This window comes from Cnephaeus nilssonii (genome assembly GCF_951640355.1).
Source record: "Cnephaeus nilssonii genome assembly, chromosome: 15".
NCBI classification, from domain to species: Eukaryota; Metazoa; Chordata; class Mammalia; order Chiroptera; family Vespertilionidae; genus Cnephaeus; species Cnephaeus nilssonii.
In genome coordinates, this window is record NC_137086.1 from 4,417,200 (window position 1) to 4,435,030 (window position 17,831).

General features: G+C 49.8%; 1 protein-coding gene across 2 annotated transcripts in view; it reads right to left on the reverse strand.

The window, feature by feature from the left end:
• The window catches only part of NBAS (NBAS subunit of NRZ tethering complex), a 206,444-nt gene that overhangs the window by 60,300 nt on the left and 128,313 nt on the right, over positions 1 to 17,831 (reverse strand). For both annotated transcript variants that reach the window (XM_079792004.1, XM_079792003.1), the window contains exons 36-42: positions 15,073 to 15,240; positions 12,920 to 13,033; positions 12,502 to 12,625; positions 9,751 to 9,827; positions 9,274 to 9,411; positions 899 to 1,128; positions 249 to 359 (exon numbers count right to left, since the gene is read on the reverse strand). In XM_079792004.1, coding sequence (XP_079648130.1) covers positions 249 to 359; positions 899 to 1,128; positions 9,274 to 9,411; positions 9,751 to 9,827; positions 12,502 to 12,625; positions 12,920 to 13,033; positions 15,073 to 15,240 — 962 coding nt within the window. The remainder of the gene's footprint in view (positions 1 to 248; positions 360 to 898; positions 1,129 to 9,273; positions 9,412 to 9,750; positions 9,828 to 12,501; positions 12,626 to 12,919; positions 13,034 to 15,072; positions 15,241 to 17,831) is intronic.

Here is a 17,831-nt window from a genome sequence, read left to right on the forward strand (position 1 = left end):
ACCTTTGAATAAATGGCCGAAGGTTAAAGTATCTAACTCAGGACTATTTTTACTGAAAAACAAAAAGGAACAGGCTATTCTCAGAATATTGGTGTGCCCCAGATGAATAAAGAGAGAATGTACAAGGATACTGGTCTGCTGTAGCTGAGAAGAAATAGGCAGATTCTATTTTACACCCACATGATTCTCCTAGAACAGACTGAAAAGACAGACACGGACATGAACTTAGGCACGGACTGTGCGCTTACCCACTGTCGCTGAACAAGAACTCCAGGTGGGTCATGTACACCTCCCAGCGGGAGATGCCGTAGCGCTGCGCCAGGGACAGAGCGACGCCGTAGACGTCCTCCTCCAGGGTCCTTCAGGAGTTGGCGGCCGCGGGGAAGGAGAGAGAAACACATCACCTCGAGCAGCACAGAAAAGGCCCATCGGGACTGCTCTCCGGCTAGGAGGGGAGCAGCCAGCACAGTCCTCACTCAGACGCTCCATGTCATTCATTCTAGAAAGTACTTCCTAGAATTTGACTGCCCCTCTCTCACTGTGGTGCATTGCAACTGTCTAGGCCAGTGGCTCTCAACCGATGGCGATGTGTCCTTCAGGGGCTCTCTGACTTAACTGCAGACATTCGTGATTGTCACAATGGGGGAAGAGGAGGAGAATGCTGTTGGCATGCCAGTGGGTAGAGGTCAGGGATGCTGCTAACCACCCTAGAAGCCACAGAACAGCCCTTTCCCACTGGGGGAGCACACCCCCCTCCTGTGCTGGGAGGAGAGAGGGGAAAGCCCTGTCTAGAGCAACCCTGAAAGTCAACACAAAGGACTGTGGTCAGGAGCCCTGCCGACTCCACCCGCTCTGTGACATTCAAATCCCCCCTTTCTGAGACAGCAGGGTCCCTTACTCCGCCAGCCCCAGGATGGTCTCCCTCTTGTACTGGTCGTCCGCGGTGAACCGCTGCACATCCACCCCCTTCCGCAGGCCCCGGAGCAGCTGAGCCTGCGTGAAGTCCAGGAGCCGCTCGTTGTAGTAGTGCAACTGCTCCGTCAGTGAGGCCACGTCCTCGGGCCAGGCTGCATGTCCGTGTCGAGTCACGTGCCTGGTGACCGTCGTGATTAGCTCTTTGGGATCAGCCTGTGAGGAACAACAACAACAAGTTACAGGAAGCCCGGCAGGAGTGGCTCAGCTGTTGAGTGTCAACCTATGAACCAGGAGTTCATGGTTCAATTCCTGGTCAGGGCACAGGCCTGGGTTTCGGGCTCCATCCCCAGTGCGGGGTGTGCAGGAAGCAGCCGATCAATGATTCTCTCTCATCATTGATGTTTCTCTCTCTTTTTCCCTCTCCCTTCCTCTCTGAAGTCAAAAATATATATATTTTTTAAAAAATTATAGGAAGGCGTGTCTACCGGGCACCTGCTGGCCCTCTTGCTGCTGGCACTAACGGGGCCTGAGAAGACAGCCGCAGAGGGCACAGTATGCAGACCACAGAGAGAGGGCACAGGACCGAGTCTGCAAGCAGGTCCCTTGGCTCCTGCTCGGCTCTTCTTCCATCTTATGACTTAGAGTTATCATAAATAATGTATTCCTGCCTTCCAACTACCATCACCTACAACGGATGTGTCCCCATTACCCGACCACGGATAATTCGCCCTGGAAGTGGTCTCCATCCTCAGGGCCCCTGGACCAGCTTTCCCGGGGCCTCTGTGTGCTCTCAGGGACGAGGCTGCAGCTCAGGGGCCCACTGATAACGCCCGACAGCGAGGGGAAGAGCGTCCTCTCCAGCGATGCGCTGGGGAAACATCCTCTTCCTAGAACCACCAACACTCCCGCTGCCAAAGAAAGCGCCCAGCCAGTTTCTCCTCTGCTCCATTTGGGGCTCAATGGGATCCTGGTCTCCAATTCCCAGCAGCTGCTCTAACAATGGGAAAATTATTCAAACAGAACAAACCCCGACGCTGACAGCTGATGGGAAGAAAAAGACATGGTTAACTGGGCACATTTGTTTATATTAAAGTTGGTTTGGGTGACACTCAGCCATGATTTTAGAATTACTCTGGGAGACTGATAGCGTGAACAACATTAACTCAATCACTCCCGATTTCTGGGAAAACACAGTATATATTTTAATATAAGAAAATTAGGAAAAACTCCAGAATCTGCCTTTGTGTCTCAGAAATGTACCAAATTATAGGAAGCTGTCAGCAGTTCTAATGTGTAAGCCATTATTTTGAGCTACACAGGAATTTGTCAATGCCAAGTTCATATTACAAACCTAGCCTGCTGTTCTACCTCATGACCCTGTTAAAGAAGAACTTGGGGATACCGATAAAAGAAATCTTGGGTTCCAACAGGTGGGTTTGAGAAAAGTCAACATTAGAATTATCCCCAACCTCTAGGCAGACACTGAGTCCTACTCTCAAAGACCAGGGCGGGGTGTCTCCAGTCAAAAGGCCTGGCTTTGGAAACTAATTCTCCAAAGTCAGCTATCAACCCCCGTGCAACTCGTTCAACAAATATTCAGAGCCAATTTCTTTGTTAAAAATACAATTTCAGACCAACAAATTATAGTCAGTAAAGTCCTACACAGCTTAAACTGCTTTCATCTCTTCTCCTTTAATAAGTGGAAACAGTCCAGCCGCCCTGCACATAATTCCTATTTCCTATTCTTTACACACCACATTCGTTCACTTTAATAAGAAAAGTTTAAGAGCAAACACCGACTACTTCAGACTTCAGGCTGGAACAGGCACAGTGCTAGGCAACGTGAGCTGAACCTCATTTAGTGCTAGCAGTCCTGGGGGGCAGGTGCCTGCTGGTGCCCTGGTTCACAGAGGTGTGAGGAGGCGGGCAGGAGGCCTGAGGCCATTCTGGGTAAGTGGCAGGGCGGGGCTGTGAGCCAAGCACAAAGCCCCCAGAACCATCCGGTCATATCTGTAGGCAGGGGAGGGTCTCGGTGGAACCGGTGCAGACAGAGCTCCCGCCAAGGGTAAGTGAGGCCTGGCCTGAGGGTCCTGTCACCAATGACCGACTTCAGGGATGGGCTGATGCTGTCACTCCCCCTGACCTTCCTCTCATCCCTTTCCTGCATGTACTCACCCGGTGTCAATACACGTGACCACAGAGGACACACAAAGGTAGATGTCCAACTGGGTATTTGATTGGAGCTGTATTTCTAAGCCCTTTGTTGTTTCCTCTTCAGTGATAACAGAGAATTTTAGAATCATGGGCAAGAATACCACTTCCTGTTCAATCCCTTGACATACAGATGCCTCCTTTTAAAATTGTATCCTCATAAAGTGGGGCACCAGGGGCACCCTGTTAATTCCTTGATGATGGGTTTCTAAGTGTCTCCTCGTTTGTGGATCATAAGGATGTGCTGAGTGTACAGATTTTCAATATTTCCACATTTTGTGTTAAAACATAATGCCAATGAGAAGAGGCAACTCACAAAGTCATCCAAGAGAAGGGAAAATGAGTTACGGGAAGCTAAACATGGGGACTGGTGTCAAAGAGCCCGGATCACTGGTCCCTGCCTCACGTTTTCCATTAGTGACGCTGAAGCAATTCCTTCTGTCCGGAGCCCTACAGAGATTAATGAGACCGAGTGGATGGGATGTTGTCAGCTCTAGCTCTCTACACAAATCGTTTCCTTGTCATGATCACCTCTTCCTATCCCTTCCTCAGGGAACGTCACTGTCCATGCTTACTTCCAAACTATAATAATAAAAGGGTAATATGCTAATTAAACCAGACGTCTTCTGGACGTCCTTCCTGACCAAACCAGGGCCGGAGGGAAGCCAGCCTGGGTCCCGGGTGCCTGTGGGCAGCTGGAGGAGGGAAGCCTGGGTCCCGGGTGCCTGGGTGCTGGAGGGAAGCCGATGCTGGCAGCGGGAGAAGGAAGGCCTACTCTTGCATGAATTTTTGTGCATCGGGCCTCTAGTATTTTAATAAGAATTCTACACCTGGGTGTATCACAACTTTTCTCAAAATACTCCAAAGCACCCCCAACTCACCCCAACACTTCATCTCATATATACATTCATTCACACCAAGCGAACATTACAGTTTCTAAAACTCTCACATGAATTTCCTCTGACCCTCCTACCTGCCCCACGATGCCCACCAGAGCCTGCTGTGCCTGCTGCACAGACACCCTCCTACCAGCCCACGATGCCCACCAGAGCCTGCTGTGCCTGCTGCAAGACACCCTCCTACCAGACCCATGATGCCCACCAGAGCCGGCTGTGCCTGCTGCACAGACACCCTCCTACCAGCCCGCGATGCCCACCAGAGCCTGCTGTGCCTGCTGCACAGACACCCTCCTACCAGCCCGCGATGCCCACCAGAGCCTGCTGTGCCTGCTGCACAGACACCCTCCTACCTGCCCCACAATGCCCACCAGAGCCTGCTGTGCCTGCTGCACAGACACCCTCCTACCAGCCCGCGATGCCCACCAGAGCCTGCTGTGCCTGCTGCACAGACACCCTCCTACCAGCCCGCGATGCCCACCAGAGCCTGCTGTGCCTGCTGCACAGACACCCTCCTACCAGCCCGCGATGCCCACCAAGGCCGCCATGCCTGCTGCACAGACACCCTCCTACCAGCCCGCGATGCCCACCAGAGCCTGCTGTGCCTGCTGCACAGACACCCTCCTACCAGCCCGCGATGCCCACCAGAGCCTGCTGTGCCTGCTGCACAGACACCCTCCTACCAGCCCGCGATGCCCACCAGAGCCTGCTGTGCCTGCTGCACAGACACCCTCCTACCAGCCCGCGATGCCCACCAGAGCCTGCTGTGCCTGCTGCACAGACACCCTCCTACCAGCCCGCGATGCCCACCAGAGCCTGCTGTGCCTGCTGCACAGACACCCTCCTACCAGCCTGCGATGCCCACCAGAGCCTGCTGTGCCTGCTGCACAGACACCCTCCTACCAGCCTGCGATGCCCACCAAGGCCGCCATGCCTGCTGCACAGACACCCTCCTACCAGCCCGCGATGCCCACCAGAGCCTGCTGTGCCTGCTGCACAGACACCCTCCTACCTGCCCCACAATGCCCACCAGAGCCTGCTGTGCCTGCTGCAGACACCCTCCTACCAGCCCGCGATGCCCACCAAGGCCGCCATGCCTGCTGCACAGATGCCACCCCACACTTCAGCATCACAGCCGCAGCCCTGCGGGAAGGAAGGACTCCAACCTAAGTCACTGCTTCCGTGCAGAACACATTCAGACAGACCCCTCCATGTCCCACCACATGCAATGCATCACCGTGGGTCTGAAGCTCTTAGCCTCTGACAAGCTTTGGAAGGACTTGACAGGCAGCTTCAAAACCACCCACGGTCGGGATTCAAAGGGAGACTGCAACACAGCACGGCTGCAGAAACGAACTGCATCAAAAGGCATCCGAATTTTAAAATGAAAGTGCATGGAGTTAAATTATCCTATTACTTTTCCAAAACTTGGCAATGCAGTTCTTTGGGGGGAGTGGGTGAATAAAATATGATTTCTTTAAAGAATATGGTCAAGTCCCTGTAACTCGAAAGATTCATAAATATTCATGAGAAGAGAATGCTCCATGACAATCGACTGCTCGCTAGTTAGAGGTAATAAATCCATTCTGGTTTAACGGTCTCCATTTCTGGGCATTATTGCTGGCGAAGTTCTAAACAGGTGGTGTGCTTCCCCTTTAGGGTTCTTATTTGCTTGAGATGATTTTATGCTCAGTATTTGCAATCAGGTAGCTTTAAAAAAGCACACCACATTGCAGAAATGGTCTACCATAAAGCTTTGCCTTTCATCCCTGCTGGGGCTGCTTCTCTAGAATACAAAACTAAAGAATATGCTTCCATTGTTATGATTGTATCTTCTGAAACTTTTTCAAAAGAGTGCTAGAAAGACCACACTTCAAGATGCATTTACAATAATTATAAACGTAATATATTAGTGAGCACACAGGGAACAGAACAATGTGTATGGCCCACTCACATCTGTATAAAAAACTGTCAAACAGACACATCTCTGCACCGAGTACCTCTGGAAGACACAGAAGGGGAGCACTGACTTGCACTGTACACCATTTGCACCACTGGAGTTTCTCGGCCATGTGCACCTTGTGTTTTGAACATAAAACCAAGTTAACTAGGACAAAGACTAGAAGAAACATTTTCTCCAGCTGAGCCTCTGCCAGTCATCCCTCTATCACTAAACAGCATAATGGGGGCGGCCCGGGCTGCTCGGAGGTCACCCAGGAGAGCCGCTGAGGTCCAGGGGCCCGTGCTGGGGGCTCAGGACGCTGCTTTTGTCAAGAGGCACGGGCCTTTTCTCAGAAAAAACGCACCCGATTATATCGATGCTTTTATTCAAACCTAGTAATCTGCCTAAATTATCATCCCTGCGGCACAGAACGGCGGGGGGTGGAAAGGCGGTGGCAATGGAATCCAGTCGGGCTGACAGCTGAGAGCAAGCGATGCTTCGCCAAGCACTATTATGTGTAGGCAACAAATTGAAACCACTCTCATTTCAATTTCCACGATGATTCATCAGGAGCTTGCCACATTTAATTCCACACTCAGCGGTGCTGTTTTATGCACAAGAAGATGCTGAAAAGACCCAAATAATGAGCCATTAGGTGTTGATGGGAAACTCAGCTGTACCTAAACATCAGTTATTGTGCCAGGAGGGTTCCTTCAAACCCAGGATCCGCCCTCCAACTGCGAAACTGCAGCTGAAGGCTGTCCTCAGCCACAGCCGTGGACAGGACCCCACCTTCCACACAGACCCACAGACCCCGAGGAGCTGCAGGGGGAGGCTGGGGAGTGGAGACGGCTCCTGCCTTCAGCAAGAGCACGTGGGGAGCAGACAGCACCTCTTGGTGCCGGACGGGAACTGCTCCAAAGGGTGCCTGCTGGGAGGGGAGGAGGCTGCACCCGGGCTCCGCGGAGCTCAGCCTCATGCTCACCTGCTGACAGTGGAGGAGGAGGCATTCCAGACGGGCCCGGAGGGGTGACAGGGATGCTAACTTCAGAGAAACTTGAACTCTGAACAGCTGAACATGGACTTCAGAAGAGCTGGTGTCAGGATCATGGCTGGGGGAGGCGGAGCGGCCCGTTCACTGAGGCCTTTCCCGTCACATGCAGTTGACACTGGACACAGGAGTCAGGGTGAGGCACGCCCCCCCCCCCCCCCCCCCCCCGGGAATGGCCCGTCAGGCCTGCCTGCCAGAGATCACCCAGGTCCACACCAAGTCCCAGCTTCTCCTGAAACAAAGCTGGTGCTGCTCTCGTCTTATCTCTGTTCAAAGGCTACCTTCTGAACTCAGGTCTTTGCTGACCATATTTAAGCTGCACCCTTCAGACAGGCACACACACACCCACACACACACACACTCACTAACTCACATTCTGTCCTTCTCGGCTTTTTGTTTCCATAGCTCCTATTGCCATTTAACTTAGTAAATACTTTATTTACTCATTCTGTTCATAGTGCCCCATCCCCGATAGAATGTCAGTCCTGGAAGGACGAGGGCTTTTATACACTCGGCTCCCTGCTGCTCTCCCAGGACCTAAACACTGCCTGGCATAAAGCAGTCACCTGATAAATACCTGATAAAAGCACATGCACATAATTTGGTTATTACATATGTACTAATGAATTGTTCATTAATTTTTAATCTAGTTCATATTTCACATGAAAACAGGCCTGAGCTATGGAATAAGGAAAATCGCCAGAGTATGGAATAAAGTAACTGTACAAAGCAGCAGTAGCTATCAAAAAAAAAAAAAGGTTGAAATTCCAGGAATAAAGTAGTATCTTACATCATGAGGCTAAAAAGAGGAAAGCATTCCTGTTTCTTGGCGAAAGGTCGTCACAATGAAACTATGTCTGAGAACCACCCACACCTGCCCGCGAGGACGCCGCCCTGGGAGACGAGCCTGCAAGTGGGTGCTCCCAACACCCCCTCTTGTAGAGAAAACTGATGAACAGAGCCGCAGGTGTTGCCGCGAATGGGATGTTTTCACATACCGACAGGTTCCCAGGTTCAGAGGCAGCTAGGCCTTTGACACACGTGTGAAATTACTTCTCCACAGTCTGCTTTGCCCGGGGGGTGGGGTGGGAGTGGGGGGAAAGTCCTGCCTTAATAAAATCTGAACCTTGGATTTGTGTGCATGGTGGATATAAAAGTCTGATCTATTTTATTATTTTGTTTTGTTTTGTTTTTTTGTTAATTCCTCATCTGAGGATATTTTTCTATTGATTTTTTTTTTTTTTTTTTTTTTTTTAGAGCTAGTAGAAGGGAGGGGGAGAGACAGAGAGAGAGAAACATCAGTTGGTTGCCTCCCACACGGGCCCTGACCAGGGCCAGGGATTAAGCCTGTAACTGAAGTACATGCCCTTGACCAGGAATCGAAACTGAGACCTTTCTGTCTGTGGGTCGATGCTCTATCCACTGAGCCAACCCAGCTAGGGCTATCTATTTATTCTTAAAGTGGTAATTCTCTTTAAATGATCCAGTACAAAAAGTAGATCATTTCCAGTGCTGACAATTGTGCTCTCGCTCAGAAGTTAACATACAAGTTGTCCAAAGGTTGGTGGCAAGTAGGCAGAATATATTTCAACATTTCATCTTACAACTGCTGTTCTCACATTTACGGCTTAAAGATAAAAGTGCAGCACTCCTCATAGAACCGCACGCACGGCCTGCCTTCCTGAACTAGATAGAGCCACCTTTCCTTTGGCAGTGAACTAAAAAACCAGTTCTTCATTCCGCCTCTCCTGCTACTTCAGCCTTCCCTAAGGCCTTTGTAAATTAAAGCAAATGGCAGAAAAGTTAGGAGGAGACTCAGCATTCACAATAAACATGAGAAGCTACCTCTTACAGATGCCCGGGAAGAAAAAAGGCTGTCAGCCACTTGGAACGCATTCTGGGGGCAGAGCAGATGGTACCTCCAAAGCGGTAAACACAGGCTTTAATTATTTTGGAACAACTTTACCTCTGCTCAGGAGAAGGCGGAAACCGCCTGACCAGAGTGGCTCAGTAGTTGAGCAATGACCTATGAACCAGGAGGTCACAGTTTGATTCCTGGTCAGAGGTCACAGTTTGATTCCCAGTCAGGGCACATGCCTGGGTTACAGGCTCGATTCCCAGTATGGGGCGTGCAGGAGACAGCCTATCAACAATTCTCTCTCATCATTGATGTTTCTCTTTCCCTCTCCCTCTCCCTTCCTCCCTGAAAGCAATACAAACATATATTTTTTAAAAAGGCGGAAACCATGAGGACTCACCCTGTAAAGAGGATGGCACTTGTCCCTGAAGCACGGAGCCAGCCGGGCATAGATCTGCAGGCTGTAGTAATATGCTGCCAGCTGGAGAGACAGAGCCGAGCGGGACTGCTTTTCAAAGCACTGGTTAGCGTCTAACACCTAGGAGGGAACGTGATGGCGTGAACTCAGCTGAAAGGAAATCAAGACCATCATAAACCATTACCTCGCTAGTCATCACTGCAGAGTTTTGACTCAAAGTTTCCATCACATCAACTCGCTCTCACCTTCATATGACAACATTAAAATTCAGGAGGCACAATAAAGGCAGATCCTATGCATGCAAAGGCAGATTTAAAATCAGCATTTCGGCTAACATTGTAGGATTTATTCTCTGGATACTGACCGCGAGTGTCTATGTTAAAGAAGCAATTATAATGAGCAATAGCTCTTCAATTAATTCACTTTTAGGTCCTTCTTCCTTGGAAAGGGTAAACGTACCTGCGGTAGGGCCAGAAGGTAAGCGAGAGCCAAGGTCATGTCGTTTGGTAAAGCGTCGCTTGCTAGCTGCAAGAGAACTGAACACAGGGGGGAATGCATTAGTTTACTTGAGGATCCGTATGACATGCTCAGTTATTGAGTACCATGTTTTCAGTCCCATACGTTTTCAACAGACAACTGGCTTCAGAGGACTCCCTGAGACACTTTATGAAAGTCTATGTAGCCCCATCTAAATACAGACCACATGAAACCATGTCCAATGGTCACCTTGCCTTAACTCAGACAAATGGTGCTGTTTGTTACTCAGACACAGGGAAATCCTGTTGGTGTAGCTGCAAAGTCTGAGTGCAAATAGATCAATGAGGATGGTTCCTTAAAGCGAATCCTTTGATTTTTAAAGGCCCAGGCCACGCTATAAAATCATGTATATCAGTGGCAGCTAATGGGGAAGGTGGCCTTATATGTACTAACAATCAGAGCCACAAAAGAGCTTTCTGAGTACAAATCCAGGACGAATCTTTGATTACTACCATGATGGTGACATGGCTTTGTTCCTGCCAGGAACACCCCTCTTCGTCACAGCCCGCAGAAGAGCAGCAGCCACTTGCTTTGATTATACAATATCGTAAAACAACCCGACCATTAACAGCTTTCCTACACAAAAATGTAAGTGACAACCGGCAAATGTCACAGCTTAATGAAGGCGCGTAGGCTGCCAACACCGTGTCCTGCGCAGGGGTGTGACAAGGACCCAGGCCGCTCGCTCGTTTGGGCGGAGGAGCGAGCGCAGGGAGCCCCACGCAGTCACAAGGTGACCTGTGTTTAGAGGACACAGGTCCTCCTGGCCGGCTGATGGAGGGGAACACTGTGCATGATCCAGAGCAAGTGACACTGGACTTCGGGAACAGACCACATGATATTTTTCCAGATTTCCCTGCCTAACGGTGTCTCACTCGGACTAGAAGTTAGGCCATTGTATAACCCGAGCTTAGCTGACAGCCGGGCAGTGGGGATAGTGGTGGGCTGAGGAGCACAGTAAAACGGTAACTGGCGAAGCTTGGTGGAAGGTACATGGGAGTTCACTGCAGAACTGTCTCAGCTTTATGCCCATTTGAAAGTGTTCAGAGCAAAATGCAGGGGAAGAGAAGAGGGAAACGCCCCTCTGGGAACTGTCAAATGCTCAAGCTCCCTGTCAGTCACCCGTTCCTTCCAAACGGGTTTTCCTGGCAGGCTCTCTGGACAAGGTGTGTACTCACACACTGGTTTCCAGCCACACAGAGCCCGGGGCCTCCTGCTCCGAGGCTGGGAAAATGGCCGGTGTCAAATACACCTCCACCCATGTGTCCCCAGGTTGAGAGGAAAGGGGTTCTAGCTCTTCCCTAATCCCTGACACAAGTGCTGCTGAACTTAGCCGTGACACCTTTTCCTCCCACACCTGGACCACAGCCCGCTGATCTCCACCACCAAGTGCCCAGCCCAGAGCCCCTGCCAACTAACAGCTGGACGCTTGCAGGAAACCCATGGGGAGTGAGGGGAGTGGCCCCTCCCCACCCGGGCATCAACACTTCCTCGGCAGCCCTCACTGAGACCCAAGGATTCTTGCTAAATAGAACGCAAATCCCACCTCCAGGAAGAGTCTCAGTCTTCGAATCTGCAAGTCCCTGGAAGGAGCACTTGACAAAATGATCAGTAGGAGCTGATCCCCCAGGGTCTCGCTGGGACCCCCCCGATGGCATGCTGGCTACAGACTGAGTCACAGTGATGTGATGTTCAGATGACAAAATACATATATATATATTTAAAGAGGCCTGCCTTACATTTAGCAGGGCATATGAATTTCATTTGCAATGCTGGTTACCAATCCTTGAGTGCAATTTTCTAAAACAGTCACACAGCCCAAACCAGGTGAGATCTCGGCCCGGCCTGCAAGCACTAACTCTGTGCAAAATGAAAAAAGCAGTCTATGATCCATTTAATTCCAGGACTGAATTCACAGAGGAAGGCTGCTCCTGTTATCGATTTGGAAATCATTAGCCATTAAACCATACATTTAGCGAAATAAGTAATGATCAATTTTCTTCAGCTAGTCTTCATAAAAACCTTTTCTTCAACTTTATTAGAAAATCTGAAAAGTTAGACCATGTTGGGAAGTGTAATTTACATTATAACCTACTTCTGAACCCAAGTCAAGCATCACATTTTTAAGATTTTTAATTTGGGTCATTTATCCTCTAAAACTCTTCAATTGTGTTGAGTTTCTGACAAATATTTGGTAATCTCAAATAGTCAAAGACATCTGTTTCAGACATTAGCATTATTGATAACAATGTGTTTAGAACAAATGGAAAGGTGTCTTGGGTAAACTTGAGTATATTTTTAATTCTTAAAAAAACCAACTCTACATGGAAAGATATGCCATCACGCAGAAAATTCTGAAGATGAAATCCACATCTACATGCTATGAAGCAAATACGAGTTATTAACACACAAAAGGAGAAATATTTATTGGGCACTTTGTTCACTATAAGAATCACTTTGCATAATTATCAGCTTAAAATAAGAACTGTGTCATATGTATGCTTTTAAATCCTCAATATTGTAAGTGGCCAAAGAACAGAAGGTAATAAATGTCTAAAATAAATGAGAGGCGGTGTTGAGTTAAGCTATCGGGATTACTGAGAAGTGTAGCACTGTTTTTCCTGGCGCATTCATTCGGGTTCACTTCCCGATCCCCGAATCTGAGGCGCGTACCTTCCGTCGTGGGGAACACCTCCTCCCCTTGGGTTTCCGTCTCGGCCAGCTTGCCCGTTCGCAGCAGCACTTCCGCCAAGCTTTCCCCGGGGACGTGCTGGTAGGAGCCGTAGGTCACCTGGGTCTGGACAAAGGGAGAAGGCTGAGGGGGAGGCTGTCCTTTTTTAGAAACACAACTGCAAGGTTTTATACCCGCTGGTGCCTGGGATGATGACTCCTCACTTACCAATGCATATTTTGTGTAAACTTGTTTTAATCTCATAGTATGTTGTGATGTACAAAAAACAACCAGTGAATGACATGATTCAGAAGGAAGCCAAAGAAGTTAATTGTCAGGAAAATGTCCATTTTTGTTTATGCTGAGAGGCCCAGGGCAGTGTGACGGGTTCAGCGATGTGCTTAGGTGAGCTGTCCTTACCTCTGCGACAAAGGGATTGGAGAGGACAGACTCATAGAAAGGGTGGCAGCCTTGTCTTTCTAGACCTTCATTGGCTATGGTTCCGCTTCGATAAGCATCACCAAATTCTTGCCCCTAAACAGAACAAAGTGAAAAAACAGTAGATAAACGAAAGAGAGCTGGGGTGCGGGGGAATGGAGACGGAGAGGGAGGGAGGGAGGGAGGGGAGGAGGGAAGGAGGGAGGGAGGGAGGGAGGGAGGGAGGCGGGGGGGGGGGGAGGATTTCAGGAGTAACAATCAAAGTGCGTTGTGTGATGAGTGTGTCGGCGCCACACAGACCCAGCAGAGCTGGAGGAGTAACACCTCCTCGGAGGGCACAGCAGCCTCGCCCTGCAGCGCCTCTGACCGTCCTGGTCCCTCTGACTCAGTCAGCCAGGAACACGGAAGCGATCGCTATTACACACGTAACAAGCCTTCCACTCTCAGAACAGCCTTCCTAAAACACTTCGTACGTGTTGCTCCCCTGTCAGAAACCTTTAGTAGCTCTGCACAACGCAAACAGCCAACAGTGTCAAGTCTAAACTGTGTAGGATCACATTTAAGGGAGTAAATGTGAGCCGGCATGAAAGGCAGCTCTTCGCCCCACCCACACGGGCCTGCTGAAGGCACCACCTCTGTGCTTCCTCCCAGGCTGGGTCCTGTCCATGCCGTCCGCCTACGTGGAGCCCACCTCCCCTCCCGGCCCAGGGAGGCAAGATAAAGAAAGCTGTGCCCTCCAGTCTCCATCTCCTCCTCAGCCACCACCCCGCAGCGCCTTTCAGCCTGGCCATCAGCATTCCTCATGAGCAAGCACTTCAGGCTCTCTCCTCCGGGCAATTACACTTATGTTTTCCTTTCCTCAAATCATCAAATCGATGGTACAGCTCCTCCCTGGAAGGGCAAGGAAAGGCATCCGCCCGCCCTCCCGTTTACTGAGCACCTACTTTACGCCATACACAGCCTAGGGAAGCCGTGACGCCGCTGCCCACGACGGTAACACTTACAAGGGACACATAAGAACAACTAGACAGCAGGCACAACGCTAACACCTTACCTAAGACACACACCCTGGAAAGGTCCCACAGGTGAGACAGCGCAGTAACCGTAATCATAACCAGTGTGAGGCCCGCAGCAACGAGAGAGCTACGGACTCACACCCAAGTCGGGCACACAGCCTGTCCACGTATGTATCTTCACGCACCCAACGTCTGGGCTATCAGCCTGCGTTCTCCTCTTCCCTGCACACCCCTCATCCAGACCCTCAGCAGGTCCACACCCCCCCGCAAGCCAGCCACTTCCCGCCTCCGCCCTGGCGCCCCTGGCCCCAGCCAGCACCACGCCCACTGGAGCACGGGAACAGAGGGGTCTCTCTGCTGCTCCCGACTCACTCCTCCAGCTGCCGACCCAGCCGTCACATGACCTTACTGAAAGTCCAGCCGCATCCCACGCCTGCGCTGCCTGACTCCTCCAGCAGCTTCCCATCGCACTCAGAATGAAACCTGGGGTGCAAGCCCGTGGCCCTCATCACAGCCCACAGAGGCCTCCCGCCCCCTCTGATCTCAGCGGCTGCTGTCTTTCCCGCGTCCTCCCTGCCCATCCTACACTGGCCTCCTTCCTTTTCTGCAAACATGTCGAGCACATTCCCTCGTAGAGGGCTCTGTACTCCTCCTGCTTGGTTCGGCCAGGTTCCTGCCCAGACCACCCGCTCTCCTGAGACACCCAACTTCCCTATGAAGTCAGAACGCCACTCCCCAATGTCACTCACGATCCCGACGCACCTCGCTGGTCCTCACCGCACTCCTCTCCCCGCATCGCACTATCACACCAATAATCGGTCTGTTGCTTTATCTGTTGGTTCTGGAGGTTCCTCGGGGGACGGGGATTAGACGAAGCGCTGCCCCACCCCCAGGGACTAGCCCGGTACCTGATACACAGAAAACGCCTGACACGCGCCTGCAAGCACTCCATGGAGGACACTGCGTTCTATAAAGCAAATCACTCATCGCCCAGCGGACGGGAGGCCCAGGGTCCCTAAGAGATCATGTGAACAACCTGGAGCAGACGGTGGGAGCCACGCCGAGCAGGGCGCACGAGCGGACAGAGCCGCGCAGGGGGTTAAGGAAGCGCGTGCTTGCCTGGAGGGGCCGGAGGTACGTTAAGGACTTCCTCCACCACTGCCCGTCGCTGACGGCCTGCAGCACCGCCCGGGTGGTGGTCGTGGTGTTGGAAAGGACCTTCATGGTGGTGGCCGTGGTCCAGTGGAGCAGGTCCGCCGAGCTGCCGCCGGGAGCGCCGGCTGCATCCTGTGATGGAGAAGGAGCGAGAGGAGCGTGGTCATGAGAACGGAGGGTGATGAGGTGGCTCCTGAGAATGACCGGGCATGAAGACAGATAAACTGGAAAATCCATTTCTGCCATCACACAATAACGTGAAACCCAGCACTACTGGCCCACTGTTCCTCACTCGCAAAAGAGAACGAAGGGGAAAAATACCATAGTGCCTTCATCACACAATCCCTTTCAGAAACACTGAGGAGGTAAAAATGGGTTCTTCATTTTTTACCAATGGAATATCCTGCCAAGGAGATACTCCCATGCTGTTTCTTTGACAAGACATTTTAAAGTGTTTACTATTTAGATTAAGAAATAAATTGTTGCCCTAACCGGTTTGGCTCAGTGGATAGAGCGTCGGCCTGTGGACTGAAAGGTCCCAGGTTCGATTCCGGTCAAGGGCATGTACCTTGGTTGTGGGCACATCCCCAGCAGGGGGTGTGCAAGAGGCAGCTGATCGATGTTTCTCTCTCATCGATGTTTCTATCCCTCTCCCTTCCTCTATGTAAAAAATACCAAGAAAACATTTTTAAAAAAGAAATAAATTGTTCACTCAAACAATGCTACGTCTTATAATAATGCTGCAGAGTAGGTGTTAGAATACCATCGGACAAAAAAAAAGCTACAGGTCATACACGTTGTGCTGCCCACAGGCGCCAGCCTTCAGGGTCTCCTCCTCCTGACAGGTCTGGCCAGCAATGGGCGCCTTGTTCCTTGCAGGGTTTTGGCCCCTGGGGATACCTCTCCAGAGGCTAATGGAGATGAACCCCGGCCCATGCCTTGGCTGGCCGGCTGTTTCCTCTTTGGTGCAATGTCTGCTCCTGTATTTTGCCCACTCTTCTGTCGGTGGTTGTCTTCCTTACTCATTCGTAAGGGTTCTTTTCATATTCTGGGTACACATCTCTTGTTAGATGTAAGAACTGTGAATATTTTCTGCTACTCTGCAGATTATCTTTTCATTGTCTTAATGGTGTCTTTGATTAATAGAAGTTCTTAAATTCTAAATTAGTCCAATTTATCAGTTTTGCCACTTTATGATTAGTATTTTTGTATCATATTTAAGAAATCTTTGCTACTCCAAGGTCACAAAGATGTTCTTCTATATTTTCCCTAACAGGGAAGAGTTCTGCTATAAATCCTGGTAAGACAGTGTACTGCCCCGTCCAATACAAGAGCATTGTAGGCACACTTGAACGCACTACCGTAATATATTGATAGTGTAAGTGTTTTTTGTTTGTCTGTTTGCCTTCCTGACTAGACCACAGCTTTTCAAGGGCAGGGACAATGGTTATTCATTACCATGTGCTCTGAGTGTGTGAACATCCCGATGTGTCCTCTGCATCTGTGGACATGTAAGAAGTCCGGGGTCACTGCTCCATCTAAATGTTTGCAGACACATTTTCTAACATGTTAATGTTAGCGGCAGCTGAGTGTTATTCAAATACGATTTCATGTCACACTTCCCGTTCCTGCTCATCTTCAGAATCTTCTTAATTGAGAAGGCATGCTGAATGATTTGAATGTCATCAACTACCCCAAGAGTAGAACTAAACATAAACACGGTAAGAAATGGGGCACTTAAACAGAACACCACTTCATGCACAGGAAAATCAAATCTATCGGAAAATGTCAAATGTAAAACAACTGCTCTAGTTCACCAAATGAACCTACACTTTACACACGAAAGTGTAATTTAACTTTAAACAATAAAGAATTTAAATTTAATAAATAAATATAAAATAAAATAAAGAAAGGCAATTTAAAACCTCTGAAACGTGAAAGTTTGCTCGGGAAGATAAGTGAAATCCACACACGCAGGAATGTGTGTGATAAAAGGCTTTCTGTGCGAGCTCCCCTAATGAGAACTGCCAAAGAGAAAGTGAAATAAACAGCTCATTTGGACCACAGAGGAGATGTAATTTGGGGGCAATCCACCACGATTATAGTGTAACCAAAGGCATTAATGAGGAAAATAGTTCTCTTTCAACTTCATGTAATGAAGAAAGAAAAAAGAGGTTAGGCAAAATCCTGAAATGATTACTGCTGCACATTTGATTCGTGGCTGCATGCTGCTAATTAATTTAGAGTGTACAGCAGCAGAAATAGACTAATCCCCAAAACCAAATCAACAACTCCCAGCATAAAATTTAACATGAAATCTCATTAGTGTCAAGTGTGCCTCAGAGCTCGACGGTTGACCAAGCACTAGTAATGTTTTCCAAACCTGTCAGACACACCTTTACCAAATGGGCACGGGCTCGCAACAGCAAGGGTGGTTCCACATGCCAAGCTTGGCTCACAGAAGCGACTCCGGTTGACCAAGGACCAGAGTGAATCATCTTTTAGAGTTTACCTATACGAGGTGCTCTCTCTGGTGGCTGGTACCATGAGGGGTAATTTCTGAGCAACCTGTTTGCCTACCATAACTGAGCTGGAGGTACACAGCCAGGAAGCTGGGATGACCGAGCTCAAACTGAGCTCACCCACTACCCCTCTCCTCCAGCATGTCTTTAAATAATCCACCTGCACCTGACACTGAGAGCGAGTTTCGTCCTGAACTCAAA